Genomic DNA, 27,693 nt, shown 5'->3' with positions numbered 1-27,693 from the left:
TTTCTTGAACCATTTCAGTATTCTTGAACCATTTCTGTATTTCCACTGTTCCATTCACATGTCAGGGTCATGACCTTAGGCACTTGTCTGCCATCTATGTATTTTTATATAGTTTTTGTGTCAAAAGTTTCTTCTCAGATTTTAACTTTAGTGGTTGCTTTAATACTTTCTACTGAAAGTTACTTGAGTTTCTTTTTCACATGACTCACTGAATGCTCTTCAGAGCTTGCTTTCTGGATTACAGGCCTTCATTCTGTGGCCTTCTAGAAGTTTGACTTTGAATCTGAATATATGAAGTTTTTAGCATAATTCGGTAGGCCAGGGAAAAAAAGTTCTGAATCATGACCAGTTATTTTCACACTGAGAGAAGATTTGCTGTTGATTTTTCTGAGTTATTCCTAAAGTGATGAAACTCAGAGAAATGATGTATATTTCTGCACATGTAAGTAAAAAGTATTTTGAATATAAGTAAGATAAAATAAAAACCCATTTGCACCAATTCATATGCTAGTAGGAGTAAAAACCTTTTGGCTCATACCAAGACTGTTATTAGCTAATTTTAAGGTCCAAATAGAGATAAGCAACAAATTAGTGTGCTAATAAAGTGTCCAAAAAATCCCACCAAAACACTAACATTTTAATTTTGTGTCTTAATTTTATTCAGAAATCACAATGCAGACATCGGAGACGGGGGCGGATACAGGTTCGACTGTGACTTTACAGACGTCTGTGGCTGGCCAGGCAGCAGTGCCCACACAGGTAGTTCAGCAAGTACCAGTTCAGCAACAGGTAGGTGGCTCTTGTTTTTGGGAAAAAAAATCAGGAAGGATGATACTTCACAATGTATTGAAGAACTTGATCTTGTACAACACTGCTAAATGAACTCTTCTGTTCTGCTTTTATCAATTTTATTTACCTGGAATTAAAGTAGCCAGAGAAAGGCAGCTTTTGTCAGGATCTCTTCCTTACCTGTGACATCTGACAAGCACAAGTAATACACGTACATGATTCTAATGTAAGTTATTATGGAATTCATGTAATAGATCATAGAAATTTACTTTCATTTATGTTACTGAGTATTTTTCCTTTAAGCAAGGAGCAGTGTATATGTTTCTGATACTATTGGCTATATAATTTCTCCTTTTCATTTGGACATCTGAGTGCAATACAAGTGTAAAATTGAAAAGCACTGTCCCTTGCATTGCTAGGCTTGAATACCTGCAGATCTTTGCATAATCTCATGAAAGTATTTGTGGTGGAGTTCATGATGTGAATTTGCCAGGGATGTAAGAAGACACTTGTAGCAGCCAGCACAGTGCACACCTGTTTCCTGAGACAGTCATTCACATATGCACCACAGACAGGCTTTGGAAGGTGTGGTCGCAGAAGAAAACAGGGAGGAAAAAAAGGAAAAGTATGGGCGTAGAAAACAGGAACTGAATGTGAAAGCCATTTCAGCTGTTCCAAGACTTTTCTGGAATGCACAGAAATCAGCTGTTCATGTGATGAGTACTCTGGGTGATATCTGATACTGTTTTGAATCAAAAACTGACTTCAAAATTTCAGAATAATATGAGAACAGTACGTAGTTTATTAAATAATGTAATTTGTTTCTGTGCTGGTGGAGCACTTTTCCCTAAATTAAATTCTTCAGCATTTATTAAGTTCCGTTCTCAAATTCCAGGTGATACATTTTTATGTATGTGTTCCACAGTCTCATACATTTCACTAACATTTTTTCCACATCGTACAGACTCAATTTATAACGCCTTATAGTTCCATTCCTATCGCTTCTGCTTATATCTTCATGTATCTTTTAGGGTGGAAGCTTTCTAAAAAAAAAAAATTATTCAGAAAGCTTTGAAATGGAATTAAAAATTTTATTTAAATGGTTGCCTTCGTGTATTTGCTTAGAAAGTACCACTAGTGAATCAAGAATTGCCTGAAATATTTTCTCCTGAGTTCAGCCTGTTAAATAGCTTACTGTGTTTTTATTTGAATGTGGATTAGGATGGAGGCTTTTGAATACTATGTTAGGTTTTAATTGCAGCTTCCTTTAACTTAGCTAACCTTTGTAGGAGATTTTGTCTGGTTAACTGTTTTGTAATGCTTATGAAGCTGAAAAATTCTCCATGAAATAGTTGGGTAATTTGATTTTTATGTTCTTTCTTGATGACAGATCTTTAATAGGTATAGTTCATGTGATTTGTTCTTTGTTAGTCCTGTATTTTAGCTTTTCAGATAGAAGATGGCAATTTGGTAGTGCTGCACATTTGCTTATTTTAAGCAAACAGGATATACCTTCAGTGGTGTAATATTACATAGAGTTTTATCCATGAGAACTACTGACAAGTGTGAGGCATTGAAGATTGGTAACCAGTTAGTGGCATATAGGAAGGTATTCCAGTTGCCCTCTATTAGTGTAATACTTGTGTCAAAACACAGAAGCCCAGGATTATATTGGGTTTCTTTCTTGCTTGATTGCAACTTAATGAGAATAGGAAACTGATGTTTTTGTGTGTCGCACTGGGTATGTTAAACTGTCCCTGTAAAACCTTACATCCATCTCGTTTAGTACTGCTGCTTCTGAGTATTCTCTTTCATTGAATACTTACCAGTATTTTGGATTTTTTTTTTATTATTTTCCCCCTGGGTATATTAGATTGTATCTCTCCTTTTGACTCTCAACATTGCTCATAGGATTCAGCATAATGTTTCAGAAAGGAAAGCTAAGGGATCAACCCAGCCAAGGAAGAAGAGTTTCTGCAAAATTTTACAGGGACTGAAGATGCAACAAGAATGTTGGGAAATCCAGTGCAGACAGTATCACAGTGATTAAAGCATGGCATGCATAGGAGATTTGTGTAGACAGAGGACAGATTATGGAAGTGGAAGTGTGGTGAGGAGGAAAGGAAAAGTAAAGATGTGAATGTGGTATGCCAGCAGGACATGTGATAAAGAGTGTGGGTGGGATAGCTAGTTTTAATTGTAGGGTTAAAAAAAGGAAAGAATATCAAACATTGAAACAATCAGCGTGTTGAGAAAACTGTAGGTGTGATCTGCTCTCAGGAATTATCTGTTTATAGGTTGCATTTGCCTAAAGTTAATATTGGCTTTATGTACATTTGATAGGGCTAATTTGCCTAAAGAAAATCAGGAGAAAGGGTGTTAATTTCATCAAATCATTCTTGTGATGGCAGAGGAAGAGCTTACTATTTCTGCACGTTAAAAGTTACCAATGTTTAAAGTTGGAGGGAAGGTTTTAGGTACATATTATATAAGATAAGCTTTAATTTTTTTTCCTATTGCTTATAAGTGACATAATAATGTTAGCTGTATTCAAAATGCATATGATTACTCACATTAAGATTATATTCTCTTGTGAATCTAATTTACTGAAACAATAGAGCATTTCTTGAATTTGGTTAAACTCAAAGATACTGTAACGTAAGTGTGCACATGCAACAATTTGGCATGAGCAGAAGCATCTCTATGATTTTACAGTAGTTTATTAGTACTTTTTAGTGAAAAATGCAATTTAGGAGGGGATTTTTATTAATTAATGTTAAAGCAGTTTATAGTATTTAATTTTTCCCAGTGAGGTCTTTGTTTCCTATGTTTCAATTCCTGTATATGTGCCATACTTAAATGAAATCTCATGCATGCATTAATTTGGGGTTGTTTACAAGGCATCAGTATGATATTTATTCTCACAAAAAGTAATCTTTTTCACAATGAAACATTTTTGCCCTGAAGAAGAGTAAGCTGAATAAGTGGAATGGTGGACTAAGAGCCTTTTTTCTACAGCTGTGTTTGTACTGAAGCATCTTGAGCGAACAGTGAAAGAGTAACTATTGATATTTTCAGCTAAAACAAATCTCTAATTTGCATATAGCTGATATAAATATGTAGCTCATAAAAGTCTGCTGTGATGCTCCAAACATAGGGAAAAAAGGGTACTATTAATGAAAACCTGGGCTTCCCTTATTAAAATGGCACTGTTGGCAGTGGGTTTCATGCAGCACAGCAGCTGTCAGTGTCAAGATGGGATAGATGGGAATGGTAAGGGAACAAACATGTACACATGTAAGCAAAAACCGACAAGAATAAGATCAAAAAGGTGTGAATGTAATTAAACTGTGTTTCAATAGTTAGAAAAATTTCCTTAGTCTTTTGTTTCCTCGGATACGAGGATTTTTCACTAATATGTCATTGCTTTTTCAATAAGCACTCTTTAACACAGTGCAGTGAGCTTCTAAGGATTCAAAACTCAGTTTGTAGTTTATGCCACGCAATGTGGAAGAATTGGAGAAATAAAACTATAAATAGTCATATAATCTATTTCATAAATATATCCATGTGTGCTTATATCCATAAGTATATCCATGCATCGGAAATTGAGCAAAGCATTTCTTCATATTCAGTATACATAATGGCCATCATTTTCACAAAGCATTGTATCATCAACTGGAGATGTAGATGCTTGTTGCTAATCAAAATTGTCCTTAATGCAAAATCATGTTTAGCATATGAAAAACATAATCATGAACTGACATTAGCCATAATATAAATATGAATGCGCTTAGAATATTACAGCATGTGCTATTTTTATGTTACTTGGCAAAAGTAATCCAGACTAATGAAGATACAAAAATTATTTTTATCTCTGAGAACAGAAAACAATGCACATCCAAATCATTTGCATCATTTGCACTGTGGGTAATTATATGTTCTTTTTAAAATGGAGTTTAAAAATCCTTAAATATTTTGCCCTTTGTTCTATTTTTTGCTTAGTAGTACTTTGAATATAAAAACTTTTTATTGGAAATCAAAATTCTATCTTAAATCTTGTGTCTATGCTTCAATGTAATTTCTGCATTTCAATATGCTTTTATGCACTTTATTTTTGTTTACAAACTCTCATAGATGCAAATTATCTTAGTCTCTCAATTGTCCTCTGATGTAGTATAATTAATAATCTCATTTATTTTCCTTTTTTTTCCCTTCAACTAGTAATTATAATTACACATGGATAGTGAAATAAGTTTTTATTTGCCTTTTGTTCTTCTGGAACATTTCAGCTGCTTACTTCTAATCCTATTCCAGTTACTTATTTCAGGCTACAATCACTGAAGCAAGAGTAATAAAAGATGTGTTGTCTGACCCTACTTAACTCATTTCCTGTACAAGTCAGTATGTTTTCCAGCCAGACAATAACAACAATTACCATGACTAGCTCATCAGTCTGCTCAAAAATATGCAATTTTTGAACTTGCATACTGTCCATTTTAATAAATATTTCATTGTATTTTCTGTTTTCAGCCCATTTTTTAATACAAGAGGGCTATTTAGATTTAGATCTCCATTGAATATTCTTTTTGTGATCTCCAATTTCTGCTTTGCCCTCAAAACTAAAGAAGATACCTGATACAATTTCTTTAACAGTTTAACAAAAGATGCAAAGAAAGTGATAAATAAACCAGAAGGGAAGAATTTTTTTTTTTCACCCTGACAATTTCCATAAAATATGTTGGGGGTTTTTTTGGTGTTGTTTTATTTCCTCAAAACCAACTCTTTTCAAGTAATTTGTGCTCACAGAAAGTAGGTAAATGCAGTTAATTTCTTCCTGACATTGAAGAATAAAAAGAAAATCCAGAGACACTAGAAGTAATTCCCATTAAAATATTTTCCCCTAGATGAAGTAAAATAGAAAATAAAATTAGTAATGGAGATAATAACAAAGATTCTCTTCATGGCAGAATTTTCATGTACAAGGCCATTCTAAAGGCCACTTGTTTTATTTGTCACAGCTTTACAGGGAAAATATTTACCTCTAACTTTCTCTACCTTAAGGTTGTTAACGTTTATTGCAATACAATATGGTCACTAAAGCTTCCTTGGGCACTATCATCAGTTTAACCATAGCATTACTGAGTTTCAGAGAAGCTGAAGAAAAATAACTTTTTTTTATAAGCCTTCATTTATTATTGGAAAAAAATTAACCTGATTCAGTGGCTTTTTTTGTATTGAACTTCATTGTTTAAAGGAAAGGCATTTAGATCTACAGAAGTATATAAGATATTATAATAGCGCTTAGTCTATCCATTCTTAAATGTTGCTTTAAAAGATGAGTTACTTTATTTGCATAAAGAGTCGTCACCTTTCTAGTAGTTGTGGTGGATGAAATGAATTTGTTCTTGTTGTTCCAAATCAGAAAATAAACACATTTCGTCAATAGATATTGAGATTTGATACACTTTATGCCACTTTTTTCCTGCAGTATCTTCTCAGTTCTATGGTAAAGGTCTTCAACTGTGCTGAATCTTTTGTTTTGGAAATGATAGAGGCTTGTATCCAAGAATAATGGGAGAATATATAGAATGTATAGAATGAGAATACAGAGTTTTTAGTGTTGTATTTGTTCCATTTTATCAGTATGCAGGTTACATGGAGAAAATCACATTCCCTTTATAACAGAAAAACAGTGTGGATTTTTTAATAGGGAGTAAGCCAGTGTGTGTGAATACGGAATGAAGTGCATTTTGAGAAAGATTGGACAAGAACATTTAATTCGTACTGACAACAGCATCATTTCCACACTGTTTCGCCAGCTGTACTATTGGGACGGAAAACTGAGCATATCCATTACATGGCAGGAGACAAATTACTGGTTTTAAGAACAAAGATGCCTGCTTTCAAGATGTTTTCTAACTGTATAGGTTAAGTAGATCAGTTTGGTTCTCTGTAATAGACCGATCAACCGTGACTACCCTTCTGTTGATTAAAGGTCATAAAACTGGAGTTATCCAAGAGGAAGAAATACTTTTAGAGTCAAAACCTGGCATGTTGCATATGTTTTGCAGTAAAGCACATACATATTTTAGCCAGTTAACTCATGAGTAGCTGGGTTTGTTATAGATTGGCAGGTAGGAATATCGAGAGGTAATTAATAGCAGGCTTACAGGCATAGCTTTCTCATAGTGGATTTGGATCATGCCCATTCCATGAAATTGTGATTTGAATTAAAGTTGTGGAGTCAAAAGTAATAGAAATAGTAGTTTGATTCTTTGAAAAGACATTTGCAAAATACAGTTATTTATGTTTTTTAATTATAAAAATATTGTTCTAAAGCCTAGAAACATGCATGATTTGGATCAGAGTTTTTCGTCTTGACTTTGAGAACTAAATTCTTCTGTTATATAACTAAATATTATTAGGAGAGGAAAAGTACACAGCTGTACATTACCTTAGTAATTAGAAAGCATCTTTAAAGTATTTTTAAGTTGAGAAAATGTATTTCAGGTTTATTTCTCAATTTATTGCAATATAAACAGGGGAAGTTCAAGTTAGAAATAAGGAAGAAGTTCTTTACAGTGAGTGGTGAGGCACTGGAACAGGTTGCCCAAAAAAGTGGTAAATGCTCCATCCCTGGCAGTTTTCAAAGCCAGGTTGGGCAGCGTCTTGGGTGGCATGGTCTAGTGTGAGGTGTCCCTGCCCATTGCAGGGGGTTGGAACTAGATGATCTTAAGGTCGTTTTCACCCCAAAGCATTCTATTATTCTATGATATAAATTTATCGTATGACCATAGAATGGTTTGGATTGGAAGGAACCTTAAACATCATCTTAATTTCCAACCCCACTGCCATGGGCAGGGACACCTTCCACTAGACCAGGTTGCTCAAAGCCCCGCCCAACCTGGTCTTGAACATTGCCAGGGATGGGGCATCCACAGGTTCTCTGTACAACCTGTGCCAGTGTCTCACCACCTTCATAGTGAAGAATTTTTTCCTAATACCTAATCTAAATCTCCTCTCTTTCAGTTTAAAGCCAGAATCCTTGTCATGTCACTGCATATCCTTGTAAAAGGTCCCTCTCCAGATTTCTTATAGGCCCTCAATATTGTAGTGATTCATGTGGGAAATCATAAAACTTTGGATTTTAATAAATATTTCAACCATCATGTCGTGTTTCATTGCTGTTGATGGATAGGAACATCTTGTTTTCTATCATGCCAGTATGGCTGCATTCAAAACCTTGGGTGTTTTGGGTTTATTTCAGAATTCAGGCTTTAACGTCAACGTGAGGGAAGTTTTCTGTGAAAATCTAGATTTTCCTTTCACAGACTCAGTCAATACTATATAAGACTAGGAAAAACATGGTTATTTACAGAACTTTTAAAAATACAGCAGAATTGGAGGTGTTAAAATAGGGTATTCACAAAGAAGTCTTGGAGATGATACATCAAATGCATGAAACCCAGATTCATTGGGTGTTTCCAATTTTAAGGACCAACTTGGTAATGCTGAAGTTGATTGATAAGAAAATCAATGACAGTCATGTAAGAGTAGCTTATGTTAAATCTGTGTACTCAATAAGTGCATTGTCACTTTCTTAATTCAGTTCCTTGGGTAAAATTGTACTGGGCTGTGAAGTCTCTTAAGTCCTTTTATATCTTCTAGATTCTGGCCTGCTCCTGAACCACAGTATGGCTTCTCTAAGTGATGGCAGGGTAAAATATGGAATTCTTAATTGTTACAGTGGCAGAAGGCAAAAAAATTAATAATGGAGAGAAAACTTGCCTAACCCGGAGCTTCCTTACATAGTATATAAATTAAAGGAATTGATTTATGACTGTGTGTGCTTTTACTAAACAGGCGTGCCATCTCAGCAATATATATGAAGATAATTCATGCCTTACTGCCTTCTGTTCTTTAGGTCATTGACGTAAAAACAGGCTTTGTCGGAGTTTGTTACAGCTGATAGTATTTGGCAGAATTGGGTTACTCAGCTTGAGTGTTTTGATGAGGCCCTCAGTGATATGGTTTAGTGGTCGACTTGGCAGTCCTGAGGTAATGGTTGGACTTGATTATCTTAAAGGTCTTTTCCAGCCTAGTTGATTGTATGATTCTGTGATGCTATGATCTGTAATTGTACACTGGAACAAAGCATTACTGGAAAAAAAGGTCATATCACTGTAGTGTACATTGGATCACAGCTTTTAAACAAGAGCTAAATCAACTTAATGCAAACCTTTATTCTAAATTTTCTCCAACACTTCTGAGCTGTCATTTAAGGTTTGTCCTATTCCGGACTGAAATGGAAGAAAAGGCATACATATGGCTAAATTATACTTTATTCTGTAGTAAATGTAATTCTTCAGCTTGGTGCAAAGCATAGCTATACTTCATTTCATCCTTATTATGCTTTCCAGTTAGGTGTATCTTTGCCACTGAAGGTATGTATGCTCCATGAGCAGGCATCTTCAGTGTTAGGGCTCCATTTACCATCTTATGGCACAGATATTGTGGAAGAAAAGTAACTTTCTTTGCCATTGCTATGACATACATTTAGTAATTATGAGAACAGACTTATTCTATATTGTTTAGAAGCCATGAGGTGCACTTGAAGCATCAGTCCTTCTTTACAATAGTCCAAATTTCTGTTGTTCTTTTTTTCAGGTACAGCAAGTGCAGCCTGTGCAACAGGTACAGCATGTCTACCCAGCGCAGGTTCAGTATGTGGAGGGAAGTGACACAGTCTACACTAATGGAGCTATGTAAGTTGTCAAATTGTCAGAATTTGAATTTTTATTAAATTGTGAAGTTAAATATGTATTTTCAGTTACATTCTACCAACTAGTGTATTCTAAGATGGAAGTAAAAATGATTCAGTCAAAGTTCTTTTATTGTCAAAATAGTTTTTTGGATGAAAAGATGAATTCACACTGTTTATGAAGTGTTTATTAATATTTATTTATCGAGGCGTATTTTTTGTGTAAGTAGAATTCTTGTGATTGTTTTAATTGGACTTACATGAAATTACATTACATGGATTTACATGAAATTATGACAGTACCTTTCTGTTTATGGCCTTGGCAATGCTAGAGAACGGTTGGACTTGATGATCTTAAAGGTCTTTTCCAACCTAGTTGGTTCTATGATTCTGTGATTCTGTAGGACGTACTCTGTTAACTTCCGTCCTCAGGACAGAAGGCAAGCCCTTCTGTCTTCCTGGCTGCAGTCCTAGTGGCAAATGCATAGAAAGGTGCAGCAGCTGTAGTTACTATTTAAAGAAAGTAGAAATATAATTAAGTATTTTTTTCCAAAGCATTGAGGAAAGGTGGAAGAAGGAGAGTAACATTGTCTCCTTTTGCTGCTTTGGTAGCCTCTTTTCTGCACATCATCGTGCTTTTCCATTCTTCCCTGAACATGCTTTTGCATCATCAGGTTCCTTTCTCCAATACACAAGATTAGAAATATACAATAATCTAGGTTTGACCAGACATCCGGAGGTTACCTAGTCTAATCCCTGACTTGGAGCAGCACCAGCTTTGAAGTTGGCTCAGACATCAAAATAGGATCATGTTGCTTGAGAAGAGGCTTTTCTACCTCTCTTTTTCATTTACCATTTTTGCTGTGTTACTGGCTTTGGAAAGAAATAAATTTAGAAAGCTTCTTTATTGTCTGCAGGTACTTATTTGTTGATGGTAATCCAAAAGTCATTCAAAAGAGCAATATTATTTGGATTAGAGACTTCTGATGTTAACACTGGCAGCATACTTTGGTCATTTCTACTAGTACATTTTGCATACTTAATTTTTCACATACTTTCTTGTCTGTTTTCACTTTTAAATCCTAAACAATGTATCTTAAATAGACATTAGACTTACTTGTTGTACTGGTTGTGACAGAGATAATTTTCTTCACAGCAGCTGCTATTGGCCTTGTGTTTTGTATTGTATTTATATTTTGGACTTGTGCTGCAGTCTTGATAATAATAGGGATGTTGTAGTTCTTGCTGAGCAGTGCTTAAACAGAGCCAAGGCCTTTTCTGCTTCACATACCACCCTGTGAGTGAGTAGGCTGAGGCTGCACCAGAGGGGTATCTCAGGCCATATGACATGCTCAACAATGAAAGCTGGGGGAAGAAGAAGGAAGGGGAGATGTTGGAGTGATGTTTGTCTTCCCAAGTAACCATTATGTGTGATGGAGCCCTGCTTTCCTGGAGATGGCTGAACACCAGCCTGGCCCTACTACCTCATGGGAGGCAGTGAATTCCTTCTTTTGCTTTACTTGCATGCATAACTTTACTTACTAAACTGTCTTCATCTCAGTGCATGAGTTTTCTCTTTTACCCTTCTGATTCTTCCCCCATCCCACTAGAGGAGAAGGGAGCAAGCAGCTGTTTGGGGCTTAGTTGGTAGTTGGATGAAGCTTTGGGCAACCTGCTCTAGTGGAGGGTGTCCCATTGCAGGGGGGAGTGGATCTACATGATCTTTAAGTTCCCTTCCAGCACAAACCATTCTATGGTTATGTGATTCTATGTATTACATGCCATAGTGCTATTTATTTGACAGGTGAAGGAGAATGGCCTTCTAGGTTGCTGATGGCTAGCTTCCTTCAGAAATTGAAGAACTGGTTTTCTATTTGCTGTTGAGTTCTGTTGTGATAGAAAACACAGAGGCCAGACTTTTGTGCTAAAATATTTAGGCAAGTGTTCAGATCGAAGTTCATCTTTTTCCATTCTTCATAGAGCCATAGACTCATAGAATGGTTAGGGTTGGAAAGGACCTTAAAGATCATCTAGTTCCAAGCCCCTGCCATGGGCAGGGACACCTCATACTGAAATATATGAAAGATGAGCCTTGTAGATCCTGACAGAATTGTGTATCAGGCAGTTTGTCCCGTTACTCCCACTCCAGAAATTGTCTGTTTCACTTTCAGAAAATAGAATTAGGTTTGTAAATCATGTGCTTGACTAGAATGATAACTCGTTTGTCTTTTGGGTTGGTTTCCTATAATTATATGTTTGATTTATCTTATGATAATGCTAAATCAAAATCTTAATTATAACTCAGTATCAGATATAGAGTGCTTCCATAATCTGTCAAGTTGACAGTACTGCTCTAGCAGTGGAATAAGAAGGCTGCAACCAATAGTTAGGGTGAAGACATTAATTCAGTGTACAGGCATGTCTGGAATAAAAGTTACAGCATATCTAATGAAAAAATCATTTTTTTATGTCAAAAAAACATTTGCAAACTAGCACTGGTTTAGGTCCATATATGATAGCAACAAAGGATGCAGTTAGAATATATATAAGGAAAGTTACCTGAATCTTTTGAGTCCAAAGGTAAGAAGTTTGTCAGTTTTCACAGTCTTTGTCAAATGTAACTGTTGTATTCTTCTAACACAATTATTCCCACACATTTTATAACATGATTTGTCTACACTTAAAAGTTATTTGGTGTTATTATTATTGGAGGCATAATGGTAATTCAAAGGGTGTAACCTACAACTTGTCATATATATTGTATAATATGAGAATATTTGAATTATGTTATCTATGTTTGTGTCTAGTTAGTAACAATTTTACTTTTCAAGCATGTCACTCTATACTGAAACAAAAGTGCACAGTTATTGCAATGGCATGTACAGGCATATCTGGCAGTTTAGAACAGATAAAAGTATATTATGGCTGCACCTGTGTTAAGAAGGCAAGTGAGTCCCCTATAATAGAAATGAACTTTCTTCTAATTGTAATGTTTTAATCAAATGTAGTCATTTACCTGATAATTCTGGTGTGGCAAAGAGAGTTTTAATTGCTGAGATTGTCCAAGAATTGCTGTTGTGCCCAAATCACATTCTTCACCGATTTTTTTACTACCATTTGTGTGGTTTATGTGGGCAAAAGACACCTTGTATGCAAACCCAAGAATTTGCTATTACTTTAATAAAAATCTTAGCTGTCAAATCAAAGAATCATTATCGATAGAGTTGTTACCTTCCTAGTACTTCCTAATATCCATCTTTTTTTCTCTGACATTATGCTTACCCTTTTAGTACCCCTCTTCATACTAGAGTCAATGGCTCCCATCTGAGAAGGGGTTTCAGCAAGTTACCACCATCACAGGTCTTGTGCCTGGAGAAGTATGGTGGTTTGTAGGAGGTTCTTTACTCACACTCTGTTCACTTGCAGCTATGTTAATATGTTTCCTAGCACACTTCTCACATTATTCTTCATTGGTTTCCATTTCCATGTTACATTTGAATTTACTGTATATGGCATGTTTTACATTTGCTGGGTACTTCTTGAATACTGTCACTTCAGCTCATGATCCTCTTTGCTACATTTTTAATCTACACCTAATAGCTATTTGATATTACTGTATGCTAGTTAGAGCAGTGCATTGGCATTTTAGCAAGGGGTTTCATACCACTCAATCATAGAAAGGTAAGCTAAAATGGAGTCAGTTTAAGTAAAATTTATCTGATTGTTCAACAGTTACTGTTAGAGCTAAGCTAGGACAAAGCTCTTAAGCTAGCACAGACAAGTCTAGGCAAAGGAAGCCTGACAAACCCAAGTCCTGACGTCTTGCAGATGTAGTACAAACTCTGTGACAAGTTCCTAACAGTGGCAGTACCAGCTTTCTTCGATTACAGGTCTGCAGTACTTCATCTGAATTTTTAGAGGTCTGTAACTAAGGTTCCCTTGCCTGTCTAATCTACAGGTCCTGAGAATATAATTCGTAAGATTTCTGTTGTCATTTACTTTGTTTCGTGGTTTACTGCGTTTTCCTGCAGTTGTGCATTGAGTGTGCTTTTAATGCTTTATTTCCATGTGGAAAATATTTTGGACTGAGTGTTGAAGATCACAGTTCTTTGTTATTGATAATGAATTACTGTCAGTAACGTATTTACTTTAATTATGGAATGTGTATAGTAAGAGTTTCTTTATATGGAATAATGCAACTATATTTTACGTAAATTTTATAAAGCTTTTTTAAAGCTTTTTTCTGGCTGATACGTTTTAAGTTGTCCATACAGAGAAAATGTATATGTATAAGGCAGGTCAGCTATTCACTATTACAGAGGAAATTGCTTACTTTAAATTTTTGTTCCGTGCTTATAGATGAATTAATTGCCCTTTCCTAGTGTAGGTTTTGATCTTTGGTTTTAGCAGTTTCAGTTGATCAGGGGGGATTGGTGAAAGGAAACAACAACTTGCTGTCTTTTAAGTTCTTCCATCTTTGTCTTTAGGTCAATTGAGGAGGCTTTTGTGGAAGAAGGCTATTACTTTATTGGGATTTGATCTGTTATTAAAAAGCCCTGAATAAGTATTCTAGGTACATGAGTAGATCTCTTTGTGGGACGAAGGAGGCTGTATGAGACAGGGTGAGACAGACCATTTCTCCATTATCATTTGACTGCTTTGTCATGTTCTGTTTTGTCAATGTTAGGGCATATGTCACTTCCTTTTCTTCCCATTGCTCACAGTATAGCACTTCCACAGTCTGCACCAATGCATTGGCTGTGTTAAGGCCTTCACTTAATATTAGAAAAAGGATTCTGTTCTCTCTAGTCTCTCTGAAGCCCCCTATCAGCTTTAGGACCACACGGTTGCACCAAAATCTTAAAGGAGTTCAAGGATATTGTTCTCGTGTGAAAGACTTTCTTGGTTTTAATGCATGGAGATTTTCTACCATATTGCAATACTACATATCATTATCATGAGCATTAGCTATTGTGCATATAAATAACAGTGTACCTTGAAATGTTTGTTTTCATCTAGTGTTTATCATATTTATATCCCATGAAATAATTCCTTAGTTGATTAAGTACTATAAAAGGCTAACTTTCAATACAGAAATGACAACGAAAAAATACTTATATGCTTTCCTCCCCAGCTGTGTACGTAATCCCTACTAAAACCCGCAAGAGTAATTCTGAGATTACTTAATGAGTAAGATAAAACTTATTATGTAAGTTGCTTGTTTGAATTGCAGAAAAATTAAAAAATTACATTAATTACACTGAATGGTTTTCTTGTTTGAATTAAGCTGCTATTCTTGTACAGCCATTGTGAAAGGATGCCGGTATTTCAAGTTACAGTATAAAAGATAAACGTACTTATATGTATATAAGTTCAAGTAAAAAAATAGATTTACGTACGTATTACCCAAGACTTGAATTTTCCAAATCAGTGCCTACAGCTGGTGATTAGAATTCAGTAGTTAATTATTTATTTTGCAAGACACAGAAGTTAGTAGAATATAATTTCAAGTAAAAATATAATTAAAACAAATACAAACTGCACTGCTTGAAATTCTAACCTGATTTAAGAATTTTTGTTTAAATACACTGCATTTCTCAATTCCAGGAAAAGGAAATAAATCTGTTTGGGGTTTTTGTTTGTTTGTTTGTTTTGGGTTTTTTTGTGGGTGATGTTGGTTTTTTTGTGGTTCTTTTTTTTTTTTTTTTGCTAAAAACACAGAATGATCTTTCAACAAGGCAGATATTTCTAAGACATGAATAAAAACACCCTAAGCTTGTAGGGGACTAGGCTAATATAAATATAGGAAAGGTAAGTCTGTCCCATCATCTGCTTGCTCAGAGAAAATCTATGGCCATGATCAGCCGATGTAAAAAGCCCAAGACATGATGGCATGGCAGGAACACTGATTTGTAGTAGTCAATAGATCAGATTCTTGACATTTACATAGAATGCGAATTATTTCTTATGTGTGAATGTATGCATGTGCACACTGAAAGCTAAGGGAGGGCAATAACAAGGTTTACTCTTTCTGTTGTTTTTATTCGTCCCCTTTCTTTGAAGAGATAAAAGTGTATCTAAAAGTTAAGCTCAGTAATATTATGCTAGTGTCTGTAATATAGTGCAAAACATGGCACTTAATTTACATGGTAGTGCAGGGGTTTCAAATCATAAAATGTTTGTAAGCAGTAAGGCATAATAGGTGATGCCTTAAACTACTGTACCTTGCAGTCCTACTCCAGCTCATGCTGATCTCAGTAATTTCCAGTGAGGGATCTTAACATTGGACACATGTTCTGGGCTTGCTTAATCTAATTGAATTTGCACAGTGTCTGACTTGTTTGACTTGTTTTCAGGATAAACTTCATCTAGTTTGCACAGCCTCTGGAAACCTAGGATTCTGCAGCCTAATTACTTAGACTTCAAACTTATTTGTACCTGTAATGAACATTCTAATGCCATGTTCTAGTAAACACTGAATTTCACAGTGTTTTGGTAGGAGTAACTGTTAGATTCTGTTGTCTGCCTTGTATCTCATGCCACAGGATACCATCTTGGTGTTCTCATAAAAGGCGAGACGACTTTAGTTGCATTGAGTCTAGTCCCTAGGTCATCTTTATATGCAACTGTTAAAGAAAAGGAGAGCCAGGAGGACTTTTACAACCTTTCCAGTGGGCAAGAACTGACTATATAGTATATGACAGATTATCTGAGAAAGTATTGCATGTTTGTGCTACATGTGCTATGGGGAAGTTCCTTATTTCAAGTTATCCCTGGTGCATGTGTCTGAAGGATATAACATCTTATTTTCCTCTTTGCTACAGTAGAATGTTGAGAGGTCATGTTATCATATGCAGTGACCTTAAAACTTTTGAGGCACTGCTTTCAAAACATCATCTCAAATCCATCTGCATTTTTTAATTTCCAGATGAATTTGTTTGTATTTTGGTAAATTAAAAAGCTCTTTGCTAAGTCGCACATATTGCATGTCACAGTTATGGTTTTATCTGAGTTCTGTTTACCCTGCTGGTCTCTGTTGCTGAAGGTTTGCCTAATTCTAGAAGAAACTGCTGGTTGTTAGAACAAAGGGAAGAGTATGTTTATGTTGGAGTGTGTACACTTGTGTACCCCAGTGATTGTTCTTGATCCATTGATAAGGAATACTGTTATATGCAGATATAGGTGTTCTGATATAATCAGTCCTTATTTACAGATCTAAGCAAGGTAAAAGGAAACAAGCATTTCCTTTTGTCTGTTACACACAAAGTCTGTGCTGTAATTTTCTTGTGAAATTTTGAGCATTCTGTGGGGTTTGCATTGCTTTAAAGAACTGCCTCTTTAATTCCACTTCTGCAAGTGAGATTGTACTCCTCTCATCTTCTGGACAGTCTTTTTCTTCTAGCCATGTCTATTTTTACTGCCAACAGTGGTGTTGTCCTTCTGTTCCTTTCCTTACTGATACCTGATACTGATACCAAATTTTTCTTTCCTCTTTTAGCAGAAATTACAGCTTTCAGTCCTTTGATAATATTTTCATGAACTGCTTCCCCTGACCTTCCATCACTTCGTGTTCCTAAATTGTCCTCTGCTGCATAGCTCTCTTCACATTCTGTAAACTGTGTAATTCTGAGACAGATGCAACACCAGCTTTGCTAGCAGTTACCTTGCTTATCATAAGATAAACAATACCACAATGATATCAAAAGGTATCGCAATGATACCTTGGCTTGATAAAACAGATTAATTAGAACCTGAATACAGAGGTTATTACAAAGCAAAGATAACTAATTTAAGTCTCCTAAAGAAAAGTTAATGAATTAAACTGTCTGTTTGGGCATTAGTCCCTTTTGTTTTCAGTAGACTGAAAGGCATTTCTGCAGCTGATCTTAAAGGCTTTTGAAATACTCAAAATAAAAAGCAAAATTTTTAAGTAGCTTAAGGAGGGCTGAGAGCAAATAATGTAGTATAAGGCTATGAAACATTTAGGATTTTAAAATTGAAGTTTTTTGAGATTCCGAAGTCTCTGAAGATGGAGGGAGAAACTGTGTGAATTACAACAAAAGTTCTGACTTTAGTTGTTGATAAGGTACTGTATGTACTTGAGTTACTTAGAAGTTAAAGTTTACTTTACTAGAGCTAAAGAAGTAATTGTTCTCTCTGAGCCCATTGTGTACTTATTAGTCTAGTATAAGTTTTCATAATTAAAAAGCTATAAAAACAAATAGTAAATTGCCATGGCCTTTTCTGTATATTGATAAGAAACTGATTAATCCCTGTCTATATAAAGGGAAAAAAAAAATAAATACTGACTTCAAATTCCTGGATAGGTATATTAATCACCAGCTTACTGCATAAAACCTGGATGCTGCTTCCTCCTTTTGTTGTGTTTTTGGACAAAAGTGGATTTTTTTGTTGAACTCGTTTAATTGCATGGTGATTTTATGTTTTGTTTGATTATACTAAACAAATTGGAGACTTACACGGAGATTGGTCACCTCTCTGTTTTCTCTGAATCATACTTATAAAATTTATTTACTTGGACTAAGTGTATCTCAACATATGCAGCTCCAAGTTAGCAGAAAACTTTGAATTTCAAAATGGTGTTGCCTGTTGATTGCAAGCAGTATTACGGATTTTTATGCTTAAATGAGAAAATTATTGTTTCAGTAAACTGGTTTGCTTTACCTTTTGACTTTTCCATCATTATGCTTGCCAAAATACAAAGCATAGCAGTCATGAAACAGGATAAAACTTCCAAACAGGCTTTTCCAAAATGAGGAATCTGGCCTTTGAAATAATGAATGCTATTTACTTAACAAATCTGAAATACGTTGATTTGAAGATAAAAATTTAGTACATGGGAACAAATACACATTCAAAATATAACCTATGAAGAGTAGTGATTCAAGATACATGATTAAGAACATGAAAAAATGATAAAAGGTTTCAATAGCTGAATGGTTTGTTAGGGTAGGCTGGTTAATGAGGCATGAATGTTTCAGAGTTTAAAGTGATTTAAAAATGTTACTAATGTATGCCCTTAACTTCTTTCATCTTTGTGCCCCTTTTGTAAGTCCTAGTTCTGTTTTGGCTTTATTTCTTAAATGGGTTTTTTTTTCTTTCATCATAATGTGAATTCATGTCCTATTTTGAATTCACCTTGCAAAAATAATTGCATTTCCAAAAATACCAGTGAACTCAGAATTTCAAACTTCAGCCAAGAACTTTAATGAATTTAAAACAATAGATCACATAGGATTCTTGAACATTTGGTTCTCTTGGCCAACATTTGTATCAATTTTTTAAAATGTTGCAACGTGCACAGTATGTAAAATATATGACATCTGACTAAAATTCAAAGTTTTAACGTCGGATTAAAATAATAGAATTTTATAAATTGCTTTGCAATATATTAGTAATTGTATGAGCTCTTTCTGCCTGTCTCCTCAATTTTGTCATGCTTCCCTTCCCTTCTTCCCTTCAGTGAAAGACTGACAAATTTTCTGTAAGGTTTGGTGGATGCATGGTTTAACATTGTCACAGAATTACTTATTTAGTGCTTTGACTTGATTAAATGTTATTATCTGAGGAGGCAGAGATTGCTTGCTAATCTTATTTAATTTGGTTACAACTACTGTACATACATTTCTAGAATTGTAACATTTCCCTCAGCTAGATGAGCAATAAAAATAATTTCTTTTCCTTTTTGTTTTCTTTTCTTGAAGCCGATCAACAACTTATCCTTACACAGAAACCCAGATGTACAGCCAAAACACTGGGGGAAATTATTTCGATACTCAAGGAAGTTCTGCACAGGTGACAACAGTGGTCTCGTCTCATAGCATGGTGGGCACTGGAGGGATTCAAATGGGTGTCACAGGAGGACAACTCATTAGCAGCTCAGGAGGGACGTATCTGATTGGCAATTCAATGGAAAATTCTGGTCATTCAGTGACTCATACGACACGGGCCTCCCCAGCGACAGTAAGTATTTCAGACTGATGCAAAATCTTTGAGACTAGTTTCTTAGCTACTCAGATGTTCTTGCAGACTGTCAAGGTTTTTGTGACAGAATGTATAGCAATACTGAGTTGTCAGAATAAGTACTACATAGTACTCTTTGTAAAATAAGTATTAAGTATATAAAGTAAGATACAGGAGTAAAAATATTGTGCAGATTTAAACATGAAGGCAGGCCTTCCCATTGACAGCTTGCAGATATTTATGTTTCACAGGTTGAATTTTTGCATTCAAGTAATACCAGTGAATGCGTCGGGAATACTCACATAATAGTTTGTCTGAGCTGAATATTTGTCAGGTTAGGAACTAAGATCTTGTATTTATTCTGAACACTTAAGAAAACCACAGTGTTGCTGAGTACAACTACGTTAGATGTAAATGATAAATCATGAAAGTTACATGTGTAACTTCCCTGCGTTTGTTTGGTTTGTTTGCTTAATACTGGTGCAGGCTTGGTAGCTTATTCCAGAATATTTCCAGTTGTTCAGAACACTCAGATACTACCTATCAACACTTTGTTCGTACTTAAGTATATCTCCAAAGTCTATTCCAGATTAAAAGCTTATGGTGGAAGTGTCTTCCAGTACTGCAGGAAGATGCATTCTGTTACAACTGTGGTATACAATATCACTTAAATACAGAACTTGCCATTAGGAGCTTACTCAATCAGTCTGTATTCCAGTTAGGAAAATGGGCTTATACCTAGTCTAGCTTTGCTGCATAGCCCTAATGAATACTTTTACCTAATTCTTCTAGCCTGCATGTAGAGTAATAGGGAAGAGAACTGTGAAACATAACAGGAGGAGGAGTTGGAAAATATAGTGAGGGAGATAAAGCGTCATTAACAATACAGATTCATCAGTACTCAAAGGGGACTTTATTTTTACTCAAGGTAATGAGTGAAAATCTAATATTCTTCTATTTGGAATTATGTGAATGTTTATGATAGCATTGGATAATGTGGATGATCTGATAAAGTCTCTATTTTGATTCTTAAGGTGGTATGGATAAATACAAAGGTGGTATGGATAAATACAAGATTTCTGTACAATATAAAAAATTATTATTTAATCCAAAACCTGTGTAATACTATTTTCTGAAAATATATATTGTAAAAGGTTGAAATTCATGAACTGTATAAATATCAGTAGTAGTGGGGTCTTTCAGCTAGCAACAGAGAATCTTATCTTTAAGTGACAAAATCAAAAAAGTGTGTATTAACTTCTGCCTGTATTTTACATTATTTTAATAGAAGAAGAAAGTTGCTGGAAAAAAGAATCATTCCTCTTCAGATTCATTGAGTTAAAATCAAGATTTTAAGCTTACTGTTTTCTTTTTTCCTTTAAAGTACTTTGTCATTTTACTTACTTGGATGATATTTCAATAGCTTTTCACCTGACTTTATGATTGCCAAGCACAGGCAAAAGACATAATTTTCTATAGGCATAAGTGGCAAGGTACTGGAACAGGTTGTGCAAAAGAAGTGGTAAATGTTCCACCCCTGGCAGTGTTCAAGGCCAGGTTGGACAGGGCTTTAAGCAACCTTGTCTAGTGGAAGGTGTCCCTGCCCATGGCAGGGGATTGAAACTGGATGATCTTTAAGGTCCCTTCCAACATAAACCATTCTGTGATTTTATGATTCTAAGTAAGGAATAGGTCTTCTAGGTAGGCTGAAATTTGAAAAGTCATATTTCTTTAAATACTTAAATGGTAACAATATTCATATTTTTCTTAATTGTTTTAAATTATTCCACATTTTGGTACAAATATTTCCTTTTTTAGAGATCATGCTAGTTTTCTCCTTAATGAGACAAGAACAAATGCATTTTTGTGTTTTGCATATCATGCTCTAAGTTTTCCTTTGTTCACAAGCAACATTATTCAGTCAGTGGAAATACTTCACTGAATATGAAATCAAGTGAGGCTTAAATGCATCCAGTAAACACAAATGAAGAGCAGTAGATGTACCTGGAAGTTGGATATCCTAGAATTATTTGACTTGTATCAAAACTCCATGCTTTATTTTCAACTTAAAAATAGTTTTGATTTTTTTTTCAAAAGTAGAAGTAAAATTTGTCAAAATTTATCAATATCTAAGGTTCATACTTTCAGCAACATCTTTCTCTTGCTTCAGGTGCCAATGAAATAGACTGTTTTAGTTGTTCCAAGTAACTTCCATACTGCTGTATCAGCTTACCTTTAAGATAGAAAAAAATACTGCTAACTAAGTTACAAGTATTAAATTGCATTTTTAACATTAAAATAGTGTCCTCTGTTTTTTAAGGTGTTATTTGTTATATATGGTGTAGTTCTGTAAGTATGAGATGTTAAAATATATTAGACGTACATTTCTTGCTAAGGAAGCGGGACACAACATGATTTTAGATTTTATAATATTAGGCTCGTGGTATGTCTGGCTCAGCTGAAATACTCAAGAGTTAATTGAAGTAGGAAAGGTTCAGCTTAAACTGTAATTTTAAAGCACCAAGTCTGTTTTAATTTTACTAGAGAGCATAATTAAACAGAATTAGAGCAACACAGTATTTTATTTGGATTGCACTTTAGATAGGTAGAGCTTGCTTCACTTATGATTCTCATTTGATCTTAACCATTACAATATTTTTCATTCTTGTATAGCAGATTTATTGGAGTCATCAAAATAATGTATCCAGGCTGGTTTGCTAGTGTCATACTCGGAAAATATTTCTAAATTTTGAATTAGTTTGGAGAATCTTCATATGGAGACAAAGACTATAGAAATTAATAACAGTTTACTTATTAACACTTGTGATCATCACAAGCTTTATTTTCTTTTGCCATAGAGGTACTAGTCTTTTTCATTCTTTTCAACTGCTAACTTCATTTGTTCTGCTGTTATTCACCTTCACTGATCAAACCATTGCCTTCTGTAACAAGTGAATTAATTATATTATTGATGTTATCTATTTCTGATACATCTAGCTGAAGTTAAAAGAAACAAAACAGTTTCAGGTCAAATGTATAAAATAAGTCAATTTCATTAATTTTGTCTTAGATAAACCCAAAATTCAAAACTAATTGACTTTTCATCAGGTTTGCTATTTGGTTTATATAGAACTCAGTAAAAGAGACTCAGAGACTTTTTACTTTTAAGTTTATCTTCACTTCATTGTCTTCATGGTTTAATGTAATTCTAAGTTTGGCTTTGGGTTTAATAAAGAGCTAATACTTTGATTGTAAGATTTCGCTCATTTCAATTTCTGTCAAACATTCATACAAGAAAGCTGTCATGCTTAAGCTATAGCAGGCAACAGCAGTTTATTTATAGCCAAAATATTAAGAATGGTGCACTATCAAAACTATTTCAACATATATACATTCATGGTTTATGTTAGAACATTTGTTAGTATTTTATTTCATTTTCATTGATTTCATTGCTTCTTCCTTTTTTTGTACAATAATTGTACAACATCCTTTGCTGGCCTATTAAACTGCTTCTTTAGGATTTTTTCACTAAAACAGAAAGGCATTCAGATTATAAGACCTCCTGTATAAGGTATTAGGTAGCTAAATAGTTTTCCAAAACAACCATTTTCATGTAAATATATGTGGGTTTGTAAGAATAAATTGTACTTGCGTTGAACAAGAAGTGATTTACCCTACCTGGATGTCTATTTGAAATGATTTTGCATATTGAAACCTGTATGAAAGTGTCATCTGTTAGGTTTATTGTCAACTATCATTAAAGAAAGGGCAGCTATATTTAAGAGACTAACTGGAAAAATGGATTACCATGTTAATAATGAAATCTAAACCACCTTTTTTTATTTTTTTTAACATGTAAATGTGTGAAGACTGTTCTTGTGATGAAACAGGTTTATTTAATCAATATATTTCATAATATCACAGGATTCAAAAATTCATATAGTTTCTAGTAATAAATGTGGTATTGTATTTGTTAGCCGGTAAGAGGCTCCCATCTATTAGTCTTGTTTTCTGACAAGCTTTACAACTGATTTGCAATTACAGTTGCCATTCATCCGTCATCAACAACAATAGGAGGTCTGCACTCATGCTGCTGGAGAAATTTGTCCTATTTCAGTGCAAATCTAGATGTGCATGAGAATAAAAGCAAAATTAATATGGACATAAGGTATCAACACAAATTATAACTTCTGGTACTAAGCACAGTGTGCAAAATTTGCTCTTAACTTTAAGGGAGGAATGTTACCTGTGCGAGATGTGTTGTAATTAAAGCTGGGAGAACAACAACAGCAGCAAGGCCCAGTGTAAATACCATATCCTGATAATATAATGTTAGTGGAAGAATTATAATTATTTTGAGAACAAAAAGTAACGTTTAAATAGTCCATTAAAAGTGGGTGGGTTATCATTTGGAAAATAGTTCGAGATGAGATTTTATTTATTAATCTCTTTCTTTCTAGAGGAGCTTTTTCCTCCTCCATTCTCAAACTCTTCTGGTAGTTTTTATTTAGATGGATACATTTTAGCATAAACCAAACCATTTCTGATCCAATCAGAGATGCACAGATTTTTATGCTACAAAGAATTATTAGATTGTTTGGTCTGACCTCTTACACTGGCAAGACATTTACTAATAACTTCTTCAACTGAGCACAGTATCATCTTTTGGGGGGAGGCGGGGGGAAGCGCAACCATTTCCAGATACAAGAAGGCAGATTATGCTTTTTTTTTCTTCTTTCAAATGAGCTATAGGAATAGTTAATCATACTACTGCTAAAAAATATTTATGTGTTATGAATTAACTGGAGGAGTGGTAAGCTTAGAGGATTTGTGGATTTTGTGCCTTCTGCCTCCAAGACTTTTCCTCCTGACCCAAACTGGCCAAAGGGGTATTCCATACCACAGCACATCATGCCCAGTATATAAACTGGGGGGAGTTACCCAGAAGGCCCAGATCGCTGCTCGGGTCTGGTTGGGTATCGGTCAGTGGGTGGTGAGCAATTGTATCCTCTCCCCTTGTTATTTCCCTTATCATTATTATTACTGGTAGCAGTAGTGGTTTGTATTATACCGTAGTTACTGGACTGCTCTTATCTCAAGCTACATGCCTGCTATTCTCCTCCCCATCCCTCCGGGAGTGGGGGGAGGAAGAATGTGGGGGGAATGAGTGAGTGGCTGCATGGTTCTGAGTTATCATCTGGGCTTAAACCATGACAGTTCTTTGTTGCTTTGTTGCTTTGGTTTCTCCTTCAGAGCTGTGGAGCATCATGTTTCCTATCTATCTTTCAGAGGTTTCAATCTAGCAATGTGGTCACAAGAACTTACATGTCTGCTCCTTCAAGTGGTTTGCTGCTCCACTATAATGTCTTGAGTTGAGACTGTGCCCTTTTCACAAGACAAGGAATGTGGGGAAAAGGGAGAATGACCTTGCTAAGGTCAGCCACCCCTACTCTGTCTGTATTCTGCCTTCACCTGACGATGCTACCTGCTTCTGACACAGTCTGGCTTCAGCATTCAGTCACTGGCTTTTTGGAGTATTTTCTGCATAAAAAGCCCTGTAGAACCTTGTGGACTGTTTCCTGTTTTGGCAACTGAATATTTATTCTGGTATTTGTGTATCAAAAGTCAAGATGTAGTGTTGTTGGAAATTCAGTTTATTCCAACGTGTCAATTCCAATTACTGTATAAAAAATACTGAAAGGAACAGAATGTTTTACAAGAGAGCTGGAGAGGGACTTCTTATAAGTGCAAGTAATGACAGGACAAGGGGAAATGGCTTTAAACTGACATAGGGTAGATTTACATTAGACATTAGGAAAAAAATTCTTCACTATGAGGGTGGTGAGACATGGAACAGGTTGTCCAGAAAAGCTGTGGCTGCCCCATCCCTGGAAGTGTTCGAGGCCTTCAAGGTTGGCTGGGACTTTGGGCAACCTGGTCTAGTCGGGCGTGTCCCTGCTCATGGCAGGGGCATTGGAACTAGGTGAGCTTCTACCCATTCCAACCCATTCTGTGATTCTGTAATTAAAAATAGGTATCTATGAATTCATGAGAAGAATTCCTCCTAATTCCTTTTACTTGAAAATGCGTAAGCTGTATGCAAGATGACTTGCTACTGATGTTTTCATAACAGTCCAATTATCAGTGGCATGGAGGCAGTATGTTTCTAAAGATCTGGATTTTTTTGTTTGTTTCTGATCAATACATATTTGTTGTAAAATGGCCAGTCTACTTCTCTCAAAGGCTGTCTTGCCATAAATGTTTTCAGTTTTGGTTTTCAATAATAATAAACTTTCCTTTTAGTTTCTCAGTTCTAATTTTCTGGTGTGAGTAACTCTCATGTGTTTCCATGTGTTTTTCAGTGGTAGGTGGAACATATTTGTTCTAGAAGTTCTTATGACCAGCTTGACAAGGGATTTTTTAATTCAGTTTTTTTTCATATAAGTGTTTGTACCAAATACATGGAAAAGGAAAAAAAGTTTAGAATGTGTTTGAAGATGTATATAATAGAGATGAGGTATACAAATAACAGAATGATTCAGGGGAGAGATGGTGAATAAATCAGTTTGAACATATGTTTAGAACTTCCAGCAAGGAAGATAAACATGGGCAGTAATGTTTCATTTGAAAATTTGTGGAGGAGAAAGTAATCTGATCTAAACTGCAAGTATTTTTTTATTTTTCCAGTCTATGGCTGTTAGGTGTCTTTTTTCCCCCTTTATTGACTCCATATATTCTTTGGTCAGAACATAAAATTCTTTGGTCGGTATTCATGTCTTGGGCAAAATTTCATAGAACCTATTTATAGGTGCTGTAGAGCTTTGTCTGTTGTGAGGGATGCATATCTTATAATTCGTCCAGCTGTAAAGGCTGGACCTGAGTTCTCCTGGTGTGAACAAAGCTATTTAATTTTCAGGCTGCTTTTTCCTGAGCAAGCTTGTCTGGCTAATACAACCCTCTGGCATAAGTTTCAGAAAACAGTACAATATACATGAATACTCTGCCCTGAAACAGAATTGAAAGCCACTGTAAATAATGAATATTTCTGGCATACCAAAAGGATGAAAGCGTTATATTTTCAAAAGCCCAAACTCTATTTATCCTGTGGATTCAGGTTAGCTTGTGATGTGTATACACCTTATTTAGGTAAGCACAGTTGTTGCACATACCCAGAGTTTAACTAGCTGTACCACATTAGTCTTGTACACATATGATGAATTAGTAATTCCTTCATAATGGAGCATATGATGAAAGCTGCTTTAGAATCTCAGTTCTTTTAAAGCCTAAAAGAGCAAACCTTTGGAAGCAGATAAAAGGCATAGTGAATGGGAGGTGCCTCTGGAGATAAAGACAGGGGCTATCTTTTTTCAACATGATGCAACAATGTATTGAATTTCAAAATACCACATAAAGTTGCATGCTTTGCTGCTGATGGAGAGTGGTTTGCAGATGCAAACAGGTAAGGAAAATGAATTGTATGATATCCAGATTAATCACAAAACCTCGGGGCTTAAACTTCTGTGGATTGTTTTCTTATGTCCTGACCTCCTCAGAACAACATACTATAAATACTTTGTGTTATTTAGTTGAATTATTAGTTAATTAGCACTACTATTTCTTCATTCTAAAAGGAAGGCAGGCAGGTTTTATTTTCAGCATGTTTGAGATGGGTATTTGCTATGTCTAGCTATACATATCAGACACTATTATGCATAATTTCTTTATCTAGTAACATGTTAATTAACACTAAGACATAAACTAGCAACAGTTAATAACTTCCCAATCAGTAGATCACTTAAAGACTGAATATTGTAGGATTTCAGATGCATATACTAGGATCATTCTGTTGGATTTTTTAACCCCAGGAAGTACCCTTAGTCATTGACAACTGTGTCAGAGTATAAGGCAGTATTTTAGTCAGCAAATTAATTGAAGGAGAAGTCTGCAATCATAGTTTTCATAGCTGTCGTGCTCTAATTTAATAACATGTTTATGTTACTATACAAACTGATTATTGTTCCTACCAGTAGTGTAACATTTATCATGGTTTAGTTGGAGTTGCAGTGGGAGTGTACATTTTACTTATCAGTCGGAACATTTTAATAAATAATTAGTTTTCAGTCTTGTTAAGAGAAGAATAATCACATATTCAAATA

At 35.1% G+C, this 27,693-nt stretch overlaps 1 protein-coding gene across 2 annotated transcripts in view; it reads left to right on the top strand.

The window, feature by feature from the left end:
• Positions 1 to 670: 670 nt before the first annotated feature.
• RFX3 (regulatory factor X, 3 (influences HLA class II expression)) overlaps positions 671 to 27,693 on the top strand; it is a 59,157-nt gene continuing 32,134 nt past the window's right edge. For both annotated transcript variants that reach the window (XM_010010266.1, XM_010010265.1), the window contains exons 1-3: positions 671 to 789; positions 9,460 to 9,557; positions 19,279 to 19,537. In XM_010010266.1, the coding sequence (XP_010008568.1) occupies positions 673 to 789; positions 9,460 to 9,557; positions 19,279 to 19,537 (474 nt within the window). In that variant the 5' untranslated portion in view covers positions 671 to 672. The remainder of the gene's footprint in view (positions 790 to 9,459; positions 9,558 to 19,278; positions 19,538 to 27,693) is intronic.

This window comes from Nestor notabilis, unplaced genomic scaffold (assembly GCF_000696875.1).
Source record: "Nestor notabilis isolate BGI_N333 unplaced genomic scaffold, ASM69687v1 scaffold3962, whole genome shotgun sequence".
NCBI lineage: Eukaryota > Metazoa > Chordata > Aves > Psittaciformes > Psittacidae > Nestor > Nestor notabilis.
This window is presented reverse-complemented; position numbering and strand designations above follow the sequence as displayed.